The sequence below is a fragment of the Pleurodeles waltl genome, chromosome 4_1 (assembly GCF_031143425.1).
Source record: "Pleurodeles waltl isolate 20211129_DDA chromosome 4_1, aPleWal1.hap1.20221129, whole genome shotgun sequence".
Lineage (NCBI taxonomy): Eukaryota > Metazoa > Chordata > Amphibia > Caudata > Salamandridae > Pleurodeles > Pleurodeles waltl.
In genome coordinates this window covers 515,636,594-515,657,124 of record NC_090442.1, presented here as the reverse complement: position 1 = coordinate 515,657,124, position 20,531 = coordinate 515,636,594, and the positions used below count along the sequence as shown (strand labels likewise).

General features: G+C 41.2%; 1 protein-coding gene across 1 annotated transcript in view; it reads right to left on the bottom strand.

Annotated features, from left to right (window-relative positions):
* Positions 1 to 20,531, bottom strand: part of TWF1 (twinfilin actin binding protein 1) — a 173,444-nt gene that overhangs the window by 128,700 nt on the left and 24,213 nt on the right. The window contains exon 2 of the mRNA XM_069228826.1: positions 6,153 to 6,230. Coding sequence (XP_069084927.1) covers positions 6,153 to 6,230 — 78 coding nt within the window. The remainder of the gene's footprint in view (positions 1 to 6,152; positions 6,231 to 20,531) is intronic.

Here is a 20,531-nt window from a genome sequence, read left to right as displayed (position 1 = left end):
AGATACCAGGGGTTGAGCTCAGCTTTAAATTACTGAAACTTTTACTGACCTAACAAGAATTGTGCCATTATTACTCCTGGGGGACTACCATCCACCCCAACTAATAATCCACTTTCTCACAAGTAGCCAGTGTAAACAACACACACTGGTGCACAGTGTGAGGAGCCAGGACCTACATGCAATTTGAGAAGCCACCAATGATAGTCAGTGGGAGGAGTCGGTGCAGGTAGGCAGCTGGGGGAACCAGTTGTGACACGCAGCAGGAGGAAGCAGCACCTGCAAGAAGAGCACTGAACCAGAACAAACACAGAGAAGGCAATACCAGCACCAGCTGAGGACAGGCAGAAGGAAGAACCAAAAATGATAGTGTGAGGAACTAACAGCAGCCGTCAGGGCAAGAATCTGGCAGTGACAGGCAGTATTTAAAGCGAACATTGGTCAACTGTTTGACTAGCCAACATACTGACGGGCAATGTATGAATCAAGCACTAGTGTGCAGAATAATGAACCAAACACTGGAGGATAGCATAAAATGTTAACATCAGAATAAGTGTGACAATTTGGCACTAGTTGACAGTGGTAAGAAAGTACTGGTAGGCAGGGGGAAGCTGGTCACTCGTTGGTACAGTGAGGAGCAGGCACAGGTGAGCAGTACTGCTAACAATACACAAAGAACTTGGCCTCAGTAAGAGAAACTCACAATCATTCAAAGTGGAGGAGCTGTTGAGCAGTAAAAGGAGAAGGCACTGGTGGATAATGCAGGGAGCAGATATTAGCAGCCAGTCTAAATTAGTGTTACTGGTGGGCTGAGCTGGTGTTGGTACTGGCAATGGAGGAACAGACCCTTCTAAGGGCCCGAGGTCTTTCCAGGACAGGCTATTGGGCATAATAAGTCCATTAACCAAACCTTTTGATTTTGCAGATGAGGCTTATTTAAATGATAAGAATGTGAATGGAGAGGTGTGTCACCAATGGATGCAGATGGTAGTATGTTTGCCTGGGAATGCAACCACAGCAATTTCAATGGAAAGGAGGAAAAGCTTTCTACTCAAGATTGCTCTACAGGTGAGTTAGCAACTAAAGGAAGAGGAACTTCTGTGCAAGGTTTATTTCTTGGGAAAGATTTTATTTAGAAAATGGCAAACTTTGTGGGAGCTTTTAGTTACAGAAACAGAGTATTTGGGAACACAATTTTTGCTAGGGCTGGAAGAGCAAGAGGTTGGTTCAGGGTCTTTTTTGTCAATGGATCTAGACTCTCATATACAAGCCTTAAAGCGGGGTAGCACACTAACCCATTTTTATGGCAAATGGCAAAAGATAAAACAGGACCCTTGGTTGCTGGAGACTGTCAAATGGTTCAGGGTAGAGTTTAATGATCAGTCAGGAGGGAGGGAGATACCAAGGGAATTAGGAGGGTTTCATAAGCATTATCTTTTTGGTAAATAAGGACAAAGAGATGCAACCATTGATAAATCTTTGAGAGGTGAACAATTGGGTTCTGTGTCATCATTTCAAGAAGAAAGTGGATCAGCTTTTCAGAGACTGTTGGTTAACAAAGCTAGGTCTGAAGGATTCCTACCGGATTGTTTCAATTCAGGAATCACACCAGAAGTTCCTGCAATTTTGATAGGGACAAAAGTTGTGGAGGTTCATATGCTCCTGATTCAGGCTTTTATCGTCCACTTGGTGTTTTATGAGGTTCTTCATCCAGTAGTTGTTTGATTGCACGTGAGATCTGTAAGGTTGATTATAACCTTGGACAGCATTCTGATTATGGTTCATAGCAGGCACGTTTTGATACAACAGATAAGGAAAGTAATGGACCTATGTGAAAGTATATGCTTTGTTGTCAATACGGGCAAGTCCTGTTTGGTCCAGATTTAGGAGACTCAGGCCCTCACTATGAGTGCAGCAGTCTCAAGGTTGCCGCCTGTCGGAAAGGGGGGTCGAGCCCCATGGGGGCCCTTGCACTGCCCATGCACTTGGCATGGGCAGTGCAGGGGGCCCCATGGACAGCGCCGTCAAGTATTTCACTGCCCGAATTACAGGCAGTGAAATGCGCTTTACGAGTCTGCGTCAATGTTGTGTTGAGTTTTCCGCTGGGCCAGCGGGTGGAAACGCTGGTTTTGCCCTCTGTCCCAGCAGAAAACTCTTATAAAGCTGTCAGCATACCGCTGAAGTCGAAATGAGGGCCTCATTTTCTAGGATTGCTGGTGCGTACAGAATTGGCAAAGTTGAAGTTGTTGGGTGAGAAATTAAAGAAAATAAAGAGATAGATTTGCAGGATTCTGAGTGTGAAAAGGGTTTCATTGAGAATTTTGGTGAGAATTATTGGTTTATTGTTTTCCACCATTTAGATATTTTTCAGTGGGCCCATGCATTACCAGACTCTTCATAGATTGAAGACTGCTCATCTGAAGAAAAGGATGAGATATTCATAAAAGATCAGGCTGTCTCAGAATCCAAGTCAGGAGCTGTATCAGTGGTTAACAAATATTCAAGCCTAGTAAGGCAACGCTATTTTCAGAGAGGAACTGAAAATAGTTATTTATCGTTAGATGCAAGCTTGGAAGCTGGGGAAGCAAGATGTGGACAGGAGTCCACAAGAGGTCAATGGATGGCTTTGGAAGTTAGAATACACATTAACTATTTAGAGGTATTGGCAGGTTTCTCTGCTCGGCATGGTTTAATGGACAACAGGATGTAGTGCTGTAGTATGTTGAGAATGGCCAAAGTATCATCAGTTAGGTATGTGTACAAGATGGGACGATGGTAGTGGAAAGATTTGGCAAATGTAGCAAAGGAATATAGGGAGTATTGTTTGAGGAGAGGTGTTACAGTTGTGGCTGAACACATTCCTTGTTTGACAAATGTGGTTGATTGGTTTTGCCAGATTACAATTTGAGCAGTTGGAGTTTGGAAGTATTTCAGAAAAATCAGAGGAGGTTGGAAACCTTCAGATTCATCTACTTGTAACCATATAGTTGCCCACGTTTTTCAGCTGGACGCTGGATCCGTAGAAGATGTGTTTTTATAAGACCAAGGAGATTTGAGTCATGTGTGTTATTTCTATTTACGATGGTGAGGTTGCAGGTCCAAGTTGGTCACTGTCAGAAAACAGTAGGTAAGTGTCACTCTTCTGTGGAGGGCACGGTTTCTGGCTATGATGGAAATGTCGGTGGCTTGTCCATTGTTATTTCTGGAATTTCCTGCATTGTTTGCATGCCGTCCGGTGAAAACGCATGAGTTGATATAGCAAAGTCATTTAGTTCTGATGGCATGGAGAATTTCTGAAGACTATGGGAAATTACAGGCTTTTTGTCAGAAACCTTTAGATTGATTTTGTAGTCTTGGGCTTGAAGTACCACAAAAGCAAATTGATATGTTGGTGTGTGCAATGGGATTTTGATCTATTTGAGCTGATATAGTTCATGTGATTAATTTCTTGATGGAGCTTTTTGAGAAAGGTTTATTTTATAGAACAGCAAATTGATATGTAGGCCAGCCGTGGCTGCGACGCACGTTTTGGTTGTTGATGTTTCAGGTCAGGATGTTTTAGTGAGGAGACTAATGCAGAGGGTACGGTATTAAAATCACTTGTTGCAATGTATGATATGTGAATGTTGTGTTGCTTTTGCTGCAGAGTCAAGGGCATAGCTTATACAGTATGACTGGAGGGTGAGCTTCAGATTTCCCAAAAATCACGCTCGGGCATCTTGTAAAAACCCATTATATGAGAAGCAGGACATGAGGGGGTGCTTAAGGGGCAGTGGAAAGAGGGGATGGCAGATCGGGGGTACTTAACATGCAATATTTCTAAAAAAAAAAATCAACATTTTTCAACATTTTGAAGGCCTTCAAAACATCGACAAGAGAAAGGGAGTGTGTTTTGTCATCGTGGGCATGTACAAATTCCAGGAGAAATTAGACAAGCACTTCACATTACCCGACTGAAAGCACTTGTACTCAACTATTTAGTAAAGAATAAAAATTTTAGGGGGGTGTAAGACTCCAAACACCCCTACCTCACCAGAGCTACACCCCGGTGGAGAGTTGGGAAGATAATGCTTCTTTAACTCCACAGATGTTGCCTTTCAAGCTGACTGTTGGTATGTTCAGTCTGATGTGAGGGCAATGGTTATTTAGAACAGGGTTTACCTGCACGAGGCTGTGTATTTCTGGGACAGAAGGACTAAAATGTATGCAAAATCTGTTTTTTTATCCACAATATTAAGATAAAATAGACGTTTTGTCAATGTTTAAGAGAGTATGAGAAGTGCACAGAGAGTTTGAGATGAGCAGGTGTGTTACAATTTCATTTAGGCATCCACATTGGCCAGTTACAATGTCTACATTAGCTAGGTGGGAGAAAGATTATGAAAGGCACTGGAGTCAATGTGAATTGTTTTCAGGTGCATCCAGTGTGCGGTGCTTCGGCCTCCAATATTTTCTGCTTGGGGAGAGGGTTGCAGGATATTCTTTGCTCGGTTGATTGGGTACGTGAGTCATTGTTCAGCATGTGGCATTTCACAGCTTTTGACAGTGTGATTTTAAGACTTTCAACCTGCAATATGTTAGCCTTCGTGCCTTACAATAAAATGGATGTTTTGTGCAGCCTAGTGGGTAGACAATCTAAACTAATCTAATTTAAAGACAGGTTATCCCACCCTGGACTTTCTTCTTGCTGATCTCCATTTGATTTGTTTTTTACAGATACATGTAACCAGGATTGTTGTTTTTTACGGTGGGAGATGATATCAGATCAGATATCAGATGAATGAATTCAAATCCATTATAATCGGAGAAAGACAAGGTCTACTTTTGAAGTTTGGACAATGGGGATTAGTCACTTGAGCCTAACATTCTTGTTTATCTCGGTTTGCAGCACTTTTTTAACAAGCATTTGCAATGCAACGGGTCTCGCGTTTGCTCATGTTAGAGCTGATAGCGTTGTAAACTCCTAACCCGACTTTTCACCTATCGGCAAAAGTGCATTTATGTACGTAACCCGAAAAAGTGGAATTAACTATGTAAAGCGCTCGACTTCTGCCAAGCGAAATCGCGCTAGTAAATTAGAGAAAAAGTAGTCCACGAGCCGGACAGAAAACAGCGAGCCTCACATGTTTTCTGTACTTGGTCGATGCGCTCGAGGAGGGCTAGCCACCAGAAAAGGCATGACATACGCATGCCTTCGACTAATGAAAGCAAGCAGATTTTATTAGGCAAGCCCACGAACAAATGAAAAACACTGACGTGACGTCGACAGGGCTCCGAGCCCTTTTCTAAACCCTAAAGCGTCTCGCTGCGATACGCGTGCGCGAGCAACACAGGCTCGACCCTAAAAAAGAAGGTGCGACCTCATTCTGTGACTTTAATGGTTCTTAGAATGTTCCAAATTCTTTCTTTGTGTTGCTGCTGTGAGTGAGTGGGGCAATAAAGGGTGTTGTGCATAATCTTAGCATCTGGTAAGATTATACACAACCGAGAGATTTTGTGTCCCCTGGGGTGTGGGCAATCTCTATTTCACAAGTACAAATGGAGCTGCTGGCGTATTTTTATATGTTCAAGGAGAATAATGGACAACTACAATTGAATATGGATTGCTTATAGTAAAGCAAAACTTTTTTTTTTTTTTTTTTTTTAGTAAGCCTCAATGTGCAGAAGTATTATTACTGTGCCAAGCTAACATCCCTATGCACTCTGGAGCATCAAATTTGGCAACACAAATATCGTTAATCTTCCTCTGCCTGCTGACCCTCGCTCTTGTGAATAGCAATGCAATATTTTCTATCTAATTGTGATGAAGCATCAGCGTTGGCAAAGTATACACAGATAACAAAAAGCGTCCTGAGCATGAATAATGTGCTGCAACCGTTATTAGCCTCAGGCGTAGGGGACAAATTTAATTTAGATGGATATGTTTTTTATACCTTTGCCTTGAACAGTAGTCAATGAACCTGCTAGCTCAACTTTGTAACTATTATTTTGTAGACGACTTTTTTTTTAAAACTTTTTCAAAACATAGGAGTACAAGAATAAAGTATAAACACATTAATAAACACGTTAATAAATATAACAGGATATTATTTAATATTAATGTGCTGGAATTACAAAATAATTTTGTTTGTAAATTTCAAATAAAAATGACTAACCATTTTCTATGTTTATTTTTAAAACCCTGTATTTTCCATTTCTGGCTTTGGCAAAGATATCTTTTATGTCTCTGCTAGCTGAAAAAAAAGATGGAAAGGATTAGTAAGGACAGAAAATGAGCTATTTATTTTTTCATTTATGTACATATTTACATTGAAGCCAATGACAATAATTAAAATCAAATCACATAGCTGTAACAAATGCAGTAGCTGTAGGTAGACAAAATATTCTCCTACTTTAATTTTAAAGCACAACACATGCAGAACATACGTATCACTTTACTAAGTTTAATGAAAGTAGAAGGTGTTGAGTGAGGCAAGTCATGTTTTTTTTATTGGCTAGCACCCACCTTCTGTGTGTATTGTGTTCACAATGCAGTTCCTTATTTTGTTTACTTTATATCAACAGTACAATAATGCTCGTTTATCATACAATTATGCTTGTGCACAGTCTGAAGTACATATCTCTGCAAAGGTACAATCAGTGGACGATAAGGCAATTCTTCGTACTAGTAGTAGACAGCAGTGCTATGAGTTATAACTACAGTAGAATCAACATGAAGTCTAAGGATATACAAAATGTCAATGGGATTCCATACACTATCATACGGGTCAATCACCTGTAGGTAAAAGGGTGCCTGAGGTATATGATAGGAGAATGGCTTGTGTAAAACTGTGTAGAGAAGGGTCTGTGTGATCTGTTCACTGTCCACCTGGGAAAAGGTGGGTCCAGGTGTGAAGGTTACATGCTGTGTGTGGGTGTCCTAACTGTGTTTCATTTGCAATATCGTGTAATTTCCTATCAGTCGTTTCAGCTCGGGGTTTAAATCTAATTGTCTGTTATTATGACACGCTATAGAAAGACATGCAGTATAAATCAGATATGTTTTTGATACTGCAGCACTATAATTCCAGTTGATTGGGGAGTTCTTTAAAAGACTGCACACACTGTTCATGTACAACGTATCTACAAGAGTCATAGGAAGACTATTTTCTTTTTTTCACCATTTCTGCAGTAAAACCTCTCCCAATACTCTTATGGTCTAATATGGTTGTAAAAGGGATACTCATCTCATGTTATTTACGATTCGGCCTTTGTGTGTAAAAGCATGGACAGCTGAAGGCAATAAATAAAATGAAAGAAAATTAGAGAAATAAAAATCACGAGAAAGTACCAGGAAGACGGAATCTCTAAATTTAGTAGGAAAGGATGGCCTGATAAGTGCGTAGAAATGGGTGATAAAAGCACAAAAAAAGGAACAGCTTTCTCCCACAGAAGTGCTCTTAACCAATAGACCCATGTGCCCCTGTGTTTGGCGGTCTGAGCTGCCTAACCCTTATTCAGACCTTCATTTTATCAGGTAGCTTGCTGTCACACTCATCTAGACGGGGTCAACTTCGAGGAAGAGCCCTCAAGGTCTAAGCTTAGATCCGTTGCCGCTCTATGGTGGTGATCCCAGAAACTGCTGGATGCAGAGGTGCAGTTTTGCCACCTTCAGGAGTTGCGCATGTCGACTGCTAAAGACTAGTTGAGTATACAGTGTGTCTGTCACTCAGGTTGGGTGACCACGCGTCTGTAATTTTCCACGGACTGCCTATAATTTCACCCTGTCGTCTCTTGTCCGTGATGAAAGGCTTAACAGGCAGCATTTGTCGGTAATTTTAGCCTTTCACCTAAAGGACAAAATGTAATTAATTCTTGCCAGGGTGTCTCCTTCTCTAAAGAAATGCAAATGTGCACAAATGGTAAATCTGCAAATGTAAAAGGGCTTGGAAACATGCATTGACTTTAAACAAAAGGCAACACTTGAAGCTTTCTGATGACAAAGACATTTTCTTTTGGAGAGGTACTTTGAGAGTGTTTCAAGCTGAGCTGTGGAGTGTGTGGTTTTATTAGACTGTTATAAAAATGTTAGTACTAGATATAAACTGTATATTATTCAAATCTGTATTTTAGAAGGACTTTTTTATTTAACCAAAATGTATTTGCACATTTTGTAGCAGCCTATATTTTGATGTGTGTAATGCATGTTTAAAAAAAGGACTTACACATTCACAGTTCTTTCAGGGACCTCGGTACCTCATAGTAGTAAACATCGGTAAACCCAATAGGTCTCATCTATGCAAAAGTTATTAGATTTGCCAATGTGTTTTAGCCATGTTATACACCAGAGTGGCTGCTGTTCAGCATGGCTAAAAGTTAGGGGCATAGTGGAGTAGAGTGGCATAGGAGCAGTGGCGTTGAGCACAGTGGTGTAGAGTAGAGTGCAGTGGGGTACAGTGTAGTTGTTCAGCGTGCATTGGCATAGAGTGCCTGTGGTTTAGAGTGCAGTTGCATGGAGTGGCGCAGAGTAGAGAGGCATAGACTGGCATACAATAGAGTGGAAGAGAGTGCAGTGGCATAGAGTGGGGCAGAGTGGAGTAGTGTAGAGTGCAGTGAAGTAGAGTGGAGTGAGAGTGCAGTGGCATAGAATGCAGTAGTACAGAGTACAGTGGTGTAGAGTACAGTGGCGGAGAGTGCAATATTGCAGAGTAGAGTGTCGGTGCAGTAGTGTAGAGTGGCACAGAGAGCAGTGGCATAGAGTACAGTGGTGCAGAGTAGAGGGAAGTGGCGTATGGTGCAGTTTAGAGTGCTGGCGTAGAGTGCAGTGGTATGGAGTGGCATGGGGCAGAGCAGAGTGGCATATAGTACAGTGGAGTAGAGAGGCATACAGTAGAGTGCAGTAGTTCAGGGTGGTGCAGTGGCATAGAGTGCAGAGTAGACTCACGTGGAATAGACTGCAGCGGTGTAGAGTGGTGCATAGTAGAATATAGTGCTGTAAAGTGCAGTGGCATAAAGTACAGTGGCGTAGAATACAGTAGTACAGAGTAGAGTGGTGTAGAGTACACTGGCAGAGAGTGCAATGTTGTAGAGTAGAGTGTCGGTGCAGTGGTATAAAGTGGTACAGAGAGCAGTGGTGTAGAGTACAGTGGTGCGGAGTAAAGGGCAGTGACCTACAGTGCAGTTGTTTAGAGTGCAGTGGAATAGAGTGGCATGGGGCAGAGTAGAGCGGCACAGAGTGCAGTGGAGTAGAGGGGCATACAACAGAGTGGCAGAGAGTGCAGTAGTGTAGAGTGGTGCAGTGGCACACAGTGCAGAGCAGACTCGAGTGGAATAGAGAGCAGTGGCGTAGAGTGGGGCAGAGTGGAGCAGTGTAGCGTGGTGCAGTGCAGAGCAGACTATAGTGCTGTAAAGTGCAGTGACGTAGAGTGGTGTTATGCAGAGTAGAGTGGTATAGAGTGCAGTGGAATAGAGTGTATTGGTGCAGAATGAGGTAGTACTGAGTAGAGTGGTGTAGAGCGCATTTCACTAAAGAAGAGTGCAGTGGTTTAGAGCGCAGAGGGGCAGAGTGGCAGAGCGCAGCGGCATAGAATAGATTGTTTTGGAGTAGAGTTCAGTGGCATAGAGTGGAGAGGTGTAGGGTACAGTGCAGCAGCATATAATGCAGTGGCGCAGAGTGCAGTGGTGTAAAGTAGATTGTTTCACAGGACAGTGAAGTGGCGTAGAGTGGAGAGGTGCAGGGTAGAGTGGATATGCATAGAGTGGCATAGAGTGTGATAGCATAGAGTAAAGTGGTATAGAGTGCTGTGGCATAGAGTAGATTAGAGTGAAATACAGTGTATTGATGTAGAGTGTAAGGGCATAGAGTTGAGTGTTACAGAGTAAAGTGCACTAGCATAGGGTGTATTAGCATAGAGTGCAGTGGCGTACAGTGCAGTGTTGCAGAGTGGCATAGAGCGGAGTTGTGCAGACTAGATTGGTGTTGGCTATACTGGAGTCGTAAAGCGTGAAGACGCGCAGAACGCAGTTGTGTAGAGGCGTAAGGTGCATTGGCAGAGTAGAGTGGTACAGAGTAGAGTAGAGAGGCGTAGTGTGAAGTAGCATAGAGTGCAGTGGCATAGAGTGGAGTGGTTCAGAGTGGAGAAAAGTGCAGTGTCCCACAGTGCAGTGGCATGGAGTGATGTAGCATAGAGTGAGTAGGGTGCAGTGGTGTTGAGTGGTGCAGAGCAGAGTGAAGTATGCATGGTGTTGTAACACACTGCCATTACAGACAACACATTTTTGATTGAAATGCCCATTACTTTGCACAGACATACAGTTTTTCAAAAGAAACTATACAGTGCATAGACGATGATGTGTGGAAATTGCATCACCTAGTGCAATGATTTATTTTAATCATACAAAGGTATTTGTTTCCAGCACAGTTCAGAACAAAAGTGTGCTTCATTTGTACTCCTAATTCTGACATGTTGTGAAGTTTATTTAAATGTTGTCATGCAATAGAAAAAAACTCTTTCCTAACCCCAGTATCCAGCGATTGTCACATAAATCCTCTCACTTTAAAATCAAAGAAAAGTAAATGCTAAACTTCCACCGAAGACAGAGCCTGACATTTGACCTTATTCTTTGAATGCACAACAAATGTGATGAGGTAAGAACACAATTTACAGGCCTGTTTACAGAAAGGGAGCACTCAGAAGGATACTGTAAATAAGGTTTGGGCAAGGGAAGGGACAAACTCAGGGTGCATAGCCTAAAACAAATAAAGCCAGCAAATTGGAAGCAACAAAATGTGAGTTACAAACCACAAAGCCAATGGCAAGAAATGGGCATGTATTCCCAAGGAAGCTCTATAATGTATTTAAAGTGACAGCCGTGGGATACTTTGAGGGGAAAGTCCAGTATTTTAGACCAGCCCGTATCTTGCAGAGGCTTGGCCACATCAATCACCCAGGTAGTATGACAAGAAGACCTGGAGTGGTCTCAATGTTGCAGGAAAGGTCTGTACGTCCATTCAATCAGTTTGCCACCAGTCCTTATGGTGTAGAGCTTCTGGCATACCTCATGTAGGGTTCGTGCTAGATGGCAGACATGAAATAGGGCATTTAATGATTGTTTAAGGTGGTTGTAAGTAAGGAGTTGACTGGGGTGAAGATGGTAGTCTGCCACAAGGGTTTGGAAATTTAGTAGCTCACAGTCCAGAAACAAATCCCCCAATTTTAAGACACCTACAGCATGAAACTGATGGAGTTGCTGTGAGCACAGCCATCCTGTGCGAGTGGGAAGGCTTAGCAAAGATAGTGCAGAGCACAGGGTTTCTTCGTGTCAGTGAGTTTACAGGTTCTAGCAAGGCAAGAAAAAGCTGTGCATGATAACCCCAGATGGTAATCTGTAGAATGGTCAGTAAGAAACAATGAGCAGTGCAGTAAGCCCTCCTTATAATTCTTTATGGATAAACCCCCATCTCATGCAGGCCGGCAGAAAGCCAGCAAGCCACCCATTGGACCTGTGCAGCTGAATAATAGCATTCTAAGTCCAGAAGGCCTAATTCACCCGCAGTCACAGGTAGCTTTAGAGTGAAAAGAACTTCCTGACGGCACCCCAGTGACCAAATCAGATGTGTGGCATGTCTGAAGAAGGAAAGAAGGATGAGCAGGGGAAAGTTTGCAAAATAATGCTATTATCGGGGTAGCACACCATCTTCACTAGTGCCACGTGGCCCACTACAGAAAGCAGAAGTGAAGACCGAAAAGCAAACTAGGCTCGGAGGGACCGTGACGCTCTGCCGAGATTTCCATCCTGCAAATCAGTGGGAGAATGGTAGATATTCATCACTAGGTATTGAAAGGTAACTGGTTCCCAGTTCAATCTAAGGTCTAATTCTATATAAAGGGGAAAACAGTGCCATATGTTAAAGAAACACTAATTAATTTTTTTTATGTTTACATTTTGTTTGTGCAAATTACATCCCACATATTTTGAAGATTCTATGTGTATTTGACAGTTACGGATAACCCAGATCACTAGTTTGGCTTTTGTTCAATTTCAAAACCATCTTAAGACATGGACAAAGCGGGCAATTGCCTTGCACAACTTTGCAAGGGGTCTGGCCCCTGCTCATCCTTCACAAGCACAAACAGTGGACCATTGCACCATAAGAGTTTGCAAAGGTGGGTGGATGCTGCTTGTTTAACCACTTGAAAGTGCTTCTTCTGTTGCTCTCCTGTCTGCAGGGAACTCCCCAGGTAACCAATACCTTCCAATAGTCTTGGTGAACCCATCTTGTCTGATTTTAGGGATTGTCCCACCTTGTTCTTCTCTTCCTTATTTAACCGTTTTTTACCAACTACCTCCCATTTAATCTCAATTTCATCCCCTTCTTTTATTATCTTTGATTGGTACTCGAGGCTCCCAGTTCTGAGAGAGATAAATGTAGAGTCCCAGACATACACCCTCTAGTGCTGTGAGACTACAGACAAGTTGTAGGTACCTCACATCCTGTCATTAAGTGTGAGACTGTTGATGACACCATCTGCCCTGCCTCATTAATTTATTTTTTAGGTTGAAAGTCCATGGGCGGTTGGGGTGAGCCAGATGTTTTTACTGGCATAAGGTTAATTACCTTAATGTTTCCCAAACTGTTTTCCAGGGCTTTTAAAATGTTCAGAAACACGATCAAAATGTTGTTGTTACTTTCTCTAAGAAAGATTGGGTAGATTTGGGTAGTGACACAGTGCTGAAGGGCATTAATTCACTACTGAACAAGGACCTAACGTGCCACCTGAATGTAGCATACCAGGAGGCAATCACAAAAAGACCACAGTGAATAAACAGTGCTATGTTAAAAAAGAGTAAATAAATGCACTGATAACATAGTGAGGCATGGCATCTCTTGGGTGTGTCTGTAAAACTGAAGTTTGTTCTTGAATTTTTGTCCTAAATTTTGACCCTTCGTCCTGAATTTTTGTCCTGAATTTTGACCCTTTATCCTGAATTCATTTACAGCACTGTCCAGAATTTGCCTCAATGCCAGGTGGTCAACCTACACTCAGGACCACAGAACAACCTCTTGCGAGACAGAAAGGGCTGTTCAGAAGAGAGGGGCCAGTACAGATGCTTACAATACATCATTTACATTGCCTTTCAACTGATGAGGCTACTTAGCGATATGTTACTATTTCTGTACCCTGGAATAGCAGTTTGATTGTCCTTTTAGGAACTCGGATTTCTGAGCTTTCCAAACAAGCTAAGTGTTTCAGCCTGTGCCCTTCGGTGTTCTGCACACTCTGCATTCTCTGTGCGCTGAAGACACGTACGTCCTTTGTTTAGCTTCCCTTTGCTTTCTCTTAGAAACCTGTGACTTCGTAGAAAGCTGGTAATCCAGTCGTGCAACCCAAGATGAACACTATTTAGAGCTATTAAGTATATAAGACTTAGAATTTCGCGGGGTGAAATGGTGGGCTACATGGTTTCGTTTACTTCAGTCCTTAAGGTATCAGAAGAACTGATAAACAGTGGGAATCTGAAGAGGAATGAACTGGTCGTCCGGATGTAGGCATAAATTTATCTTTGTTGCTGACATCTGGTCATCTGCAGCCAAATCCTCAGTGAGCTGGTTATGTACATATTTAGTGCAAAAGGGCTTGGGACGGTGGGGACTGACATTCTACACGTGGAAGTCTGTGCCAGAGGTCCAGGAGTAAATGGGTCAGCTCTGGTAGTGCCCATGAGAAGCCCGTGCTTTACAACACTTCTGACGTACCACATTCGTGTTCCTGTTCTGGGTGCTTTAAACACAGGTAATACTAGGGAATCTCTGAGACTCCATGTATAAGTCTTCAGACTTTCTAATTCTGGGCTAGTGCAGCTAGAAAAAAAGACTTCCCAGAATGATTACTGTATCTGTAGGGTTTAACATTGCATTCTCGGAAGGCAGATTGATTCCATTTTATAGTTCCAACTAAGAAATTGAATTATTTCTCATGTAAAGCCAAATAGCAAACGCCAGAATTTCAAAAGTGCCTTTATTACTGAAGTACCCAACTACTTCTTCATATTACCAGCTCCAGATAATAAGACCTGGGTAAGGAGAAGGTTAAGGAGGGTGTGCGTTGCATCCTGGGTGATTATTTTCCAATAGAAAGCACTGTAGATGATTAGCTTGAGGCAGAACCTGGTCTCCCTAAGATACAGTAATTGCTCATTCAGTCGATGATCTCCGGTGGGAACAAAGGGGGAAACAATAATTTGCTTCCTTCTCAAAGCTATCCAAACACACAGTAGCAACTAGAACATTAGTACAATTATAGACTTAATCCTTACAGCGGTGGTACATTATGTCCAAATACTTAAATTCAGAACAGTAAAGCTACCTGAATACACAAAGGCAGTTACTGCCTATTTATATCTGTGTGTTAAGAGATGGTAACGTACTATGGTGAGAGTAACATCAGACTGATAAAACTAAGGAAATGAAGAAGCACCTAACAAATATTTATAGCCTGGGCTGTTGAAGCCCTGACTGTTATAGAAAACCCATGGAAAACTCCAGGTCAGAGGGATCGTGCTATGAAACAGAGAACACCCGAGCAGAGAGGTTTCTCAAGGTACGACAGGAATTTGGCTCAGAGATTATGAAGGCTCCAGAAGCTTAAATTATCATTTCACTCTAGTTGCTGATCATCAAGGCAGAGTTGCATACTTGAAAGACATCTTTAAGGTTCTAATATTCATGTTAAGTCATTTTTTGTTGTCAGCTAAATATCCATAACAATTCGTAGATGAAACATTATTTACATGATCATAAGCATACAGGCAAGAGTCTAATACAAATATTAAAACCAGCTAATGTCATTCATGTGCATGTTTAAAGAAAAAACAATAGCTACTAGAATCACATCATGCCATGTCCAATTTCATTCACAGTTTATGGTTAGTTATCTACTCAAATCAAATATGATACTACCAGAACATATATTGACTATAGAGCATAACATAACATCAACACATATTTATAATTATTAAAACACAAGGTCAAAACAAAGACACTACTCTTCTGCATAAACTCGTTTTGGTGCAGAACCCATAAAATGCAAGATAGTTTCTTTGCCGCCCATCTCAAATTTGCAACATAGTCGTGGTCTATGGTTTTCCACTTTTAAGCACTGGCACGCAAAGGAAGGGTACTACATTTCATTTGAACATACAATATACAAGGCATTTCGGGAGAAATCGTATCTAGGTATGATTCAAATACAACTCCCATCTTCTTGGTTGGATCAAAGACAGGAAAGCCCCCCTTCCTTCTTTCTGCATTTTGGTTTAACATCTCTTGCTTTACAAATGCAGTAGTTTTCCTTGATCATGCCTATACTCCTCATATATTTATGTGCAAATAGACTGCCGAAAGCTTCCGGCAACCTATCCCCTTAAATAATCTTTCAATATGGGCAACCCATTTGCACTTTTTTGTAGCTCTCCTCAGCTAAAATTAGAGAATTTAAGATTGGCTTCTGCTTGGAGGTTTATATGCAGTTAGTTCTGCCCAACGCAAAATTGGAAGTAAATTAATTATATTAGTAGTACAATATCCAGTTCAAGTCTTGGTGAGGTATGCAGAGTGCCATGGGACCAGAGGTAAATGCAATCTGGGAAAACTATTGTCAACTCTTTAGACATCAGGGACATTAATAAACCCAGCGCAGCTCTGCTCTACTTTGTTGCTGTGACGGCCTTCATTTTATATACCAGGAGGATTCCACTTGGATCACAACCAATTTTACTCTTGCACCTCAAAATGACACCCATATTCTGCATCAGAATAGACACTTATTTTTGTCTTTTCTGCCCTCATGCTAGCCTTTGATCAACCCTTACACCAAATTACATAAGTAGGAACCTTGCTCGAGAGGAAAATCATCAGTCGAAATGGTTTGTTTTTGCTGTGATCTTGGTTTTATAACCGTGGATTTTGTTGTTGTACCATTAATAACCAATATTTTTCTAATCCATCAGGTTAACTATGCATAAATAATGCAGTCAGATCAAGAATATTGAATAGAAAGCTAACAAAGATAACACACTTTTCCACTTAAATAGTTCTGGAGTATCCAGTACATGTTGTGGAATAACCCCCAACATCATTCATTAGTAGGCTATATTATAAAGGCAAGTACATACCTCCACCAAAACTTAGGGCTGGATGTAATTGTTGCTCCTCTTTAGGTCATCTTGACTTTCAGAGGAAAGGACTACTTCCAGAAGTCACAGTGCACTGAATAACATGTGAAAGGATAAGTGCCTCTTTAGAAGGACACTGGTTATGAGGAAGAAGCCAGAGAGCATAAAAACCTCCTATGGCGAAAGAAAGATGCACATCGAAGTAGCAGAAGATCAGCCATGTGCTTAACTACTCAAGACTGAGTAGAAAAGAACCCATTACAAAATGTCCCAGAAACTACTAGGCAGAGCACTCTAATATGTCCAGATTAGATCCGCTCAGAGTCCTGTGCCTCCTACCTGGAGAAAGAACCATGCCCATTAAGGGAGGAACCCCTTTGGGAAATGTTCTTCCTTTCAAGATGCCATAACCCCAAACAGTTGGTACGGCAAGTGCGAGTTCTGCAGGTTCTGATATAATGTACTACCCTAGATCGCATTGGTAATTCTTCAGTTCAATCTTTTGACTTTCTATATTTACATTTGCCTGGCATTTTTTATGCAAATGATGCAACGCTACCAGCACAAGTTTGAGAAGAAACCCCATGCGAAAAGACTCTGTGAAGCACACTTTAAATACTGTTATTTCAAAAATACTACATGCATGTGTCTGGTCGCTGGCTGGCATAAAGGCAATCTGCACAAGTCCAACACCAGGAGGTGTTAGCTACTACAGTACAATATACTGCATAGCTTACGGGAATGCCAGTCCCTGACAACTTGGGCAATACTTATTAGAGGTTTAGAGACTGATGCTAGCTAACCCAAGAGGCTGGACCTATAGAATTACTGAGAGAAGACTGGGAGGGTGGAAATAGCAAAATATAAATGAAGTTGGGGTATGAAGGTGCCATGGAAGTTATTGCACCTGTTCATCTGTCGATTTGTACCACCTTGTGGACCGGGACACACTCACTGCAATACGTACAAGTAAAGGACTGTTTCCAAATCAGGCTATGCAAGGGAGCTCAGTATCATGTAATGAAAATAATCTTTATCGGATTTTAGATGTTTGTCCGTTCAAAGAAATATATTACAGTGACAATCATGGTCATGCTTTAATTCCACAAGGCGTCAAATCTACCAAACATTACACCAGAGATTAGACTATTTTTTTGGGGGGAGAGGGATGGGGGGGGGGGGGCAGGGGTAAAACTGTAAATTTATGTCATTTAATTACTAGGACAACTCTGCAAAGCATCTTCTTCCACTTAGTGCCTTGGACCTTGTGTTGAAATCCTATCTCTTTTGCACTGTCTAAACTTGATTACACCAATGGCTTCGTCCTGGATCACCTTTATCCACTATGAAAAGACTACAACAAATTAAGAACTCTGCTGCCAGACTACTCCTACATGGAAAGATACAAGCTCACATCTCCCCTGCCTTGCGGACCCTACATTGGTTAGCAGTTGCCAGAAGAGTCACCTTGAATCTGCTTTGTATCACTCACAAAGCAATTTGTTTAACAGGACTACTTCTCGTCAGGAATAAAATCACCAACTACATACAACAAACAAAACTTACTCCAGACTGGCTCCCAATCTCAAAACCACAGCATACAAGAAAAAGAAACGTGGGGGGTATATCTTAGTCTGTTCAAGCAGCCAACTATGGTAATCATTACCTGAAAAACATAAGCTCCACCGATAACTATCTTATGTTCAGAAGACTACCCAAGATTTGGCATCTTCCTACATGACCACACCATCATACTCAAAAGACACATGTACAGCAAATGCTTGTGTATATAGACATGTAGGATTTAACTATATTTGATTATATTTATATATATATATATATATATATATATATATATATATATATATATATATGTCTTTAGATATGTGTATTTCTTTGTACAAATGTATACGCTACTTATGGTTTAAAATTAGTAGATATTCTTATAGGTGCTTAACAAATGTATAAATAACTTATGATATATACCTATATAGCTATATGATGTTACACTTAACATGTAAATCGATCACTGCATATTTTACATACAAGTTATTTGAGTATATGCTTATGGGTCTCAGCTTTATTATATCCATCGCAATAAGTAAATATGATCATAATTGTATGTATAACTACTTTACTACTGAAATATTGGGGAACAAATAAAATAAATAAAAATGAATAAACAAATAAAAAAAGAATATAAAATTACCAAAAAATAATAAACTAAATTAATAAATGAGTTTTATGTACAGAAACAGTTACAATTCTGAGTTTCTAAATATTTATCCATGCATAAACATGTGGGACTTTATATAATACAATTCATAACTCTTTATTATTTTCCATATACATGCCATTTTCACAACTTTATGTCTTATCCTGTACCTCTTTCAATTAGCGGCGGCCGCAAACCTCAAGTGGGAGGAGAGGCATAGGAAGAGACGGGGGCTAAATAAAAAAATAAAAGTACCTCCCCCACCCCACCCCCATCGCCGCCACCTGCTGTGTTGCTCCTCTGGTCTTCTTGTGGTGTCCCAGCGTTTGCTGGACACCAGCACAGGCTCCCCATCAATCCTGGCACTGCTTACATGCTAAACATTGCATGAAAGCAGCACCCGGATTGGTCTGAGCTGCTCAAAGCCTGGAGTCTGTGCTGTTTCTCCAGCCCAGCTGTGCATACAGCGAGGTTGGAGAAACCTAAGTGTGCATGTGAGTTTGGCCGAGACAGACGGCCAAACACAAAAGCACACTTAGTGCTCTCTCCTCTCCTCCCCCTCCCACCTCCCACAGCCCAGCCCTCCCACCATGACCACACTGCTGGCTGAGCCGGCAGATGAAAGGTAAAATGATAATTAAATATTTTGCATTTAATATATCCTCTGCCTCCACTTTGACTCATCCCAAACATCATTGAGCTACTATGATATCTCAAATAACCCTTGCTAGACTCTCCCCTCCTCTATCCCTCCTTTGACCCATTTCAAATCTCATATTACAACTGTAATCTCCCAAATAACACTTGCTAGACTCTTCCCTAATCTATCACTCCTTCATCCTATTCATTCCAATTAAAAGAGTAACATGTCTACCGCTCCAATTAACAACTTATATTTCCCTCTTTTAATTCACCTCTAATCCACTTTGGATGCTGGAGTAGCATACTACTTGCCGAAAAGCGATTCAACGCCTCATTAGCAATAGTAAATGCTATTATATATATATATATATATATATATATATATATATATAGCAATTACTATTACAATTACAATATTAGAGTTTTCCTAAATTGATTAAGCTTTTTTCTGAGTGATTACACCTTTAAATAATCCATGTAAATGTTGCACCCAAATAACGAGTGATTTATTTGCAGCAATGGGAGAGGGGCACATCACTCTTCACACCCAGGGATACTTAATGCTCCACCTAAATATTTCAGAAAATTGCCGATTTGGGATGGGGTTGCCTGTAACCAGGCGGAGCCCATTAAATGCAAGCACATTAAACTCACACCTCCCCCCGTTACAGTGCATCACTGTGAAGATTAAACATGAAATCACTGCGACAGAACATTGCTAAGCAGCAAAAAGGGTTTGATGGAATGCTTCCTATAGTACAGCACAGAGCAACTAACATTCTCTTTTGTTCAGATTTCCTTGGAAGGTTTCAACTACCTCTTGAAAAAGGTGCAGGCACCTTCCTCCCTACTCAAATCCATCCTACTGAGCAAACAAATACTAAAGAACAATCCCTGCCCACAATATGGTCTCTACATAGGACCTTTTTCGTAAACATCATATAGCAATCTCAAACACTCTTAAATTTGATCGGTCATAACACTTCATGTCTATCTTAATACAAACCTTAACACACCGTTCCAGTATCAAATCGGAGACAGAAATGGTACAATCTAGAGACTTCAAACACATCAACTACAAGCACTGACAAAGTCAACGGGTCAGGTGTTACACTTCTAATGCATGCAGAGATGTGTAGGGACTATTTGTCCTGTCACAGTGGACCACTTGTCACATTCTGCAACTCCTTATATCAGAACTCAATTTTTTATTCCCCAAACATTCAGTGCTTCTGTTTTTCTTTTACTTTATTAAGCTTGTCGTGCTAGTGTAATGCAGCACTGCAAACCTGAGGAATAAAAATAGGGCATAGGCATAACAGGCACAGAAAGAAGCAAGCACCAAACGTCTGTACATATTTGTGCATGCCTGTGTTTTCACACATGCGCACATTAAAACCAGACATCCTGGGTTTGTAAATGCTTGTTTAAAGGTAAGGTAATAAATGGCAGAAACTATATTTAGGTCTTTCCTACAGACAGAACTAGTTGTCTTTCGGAGACGTCATGTTACAAACGCACA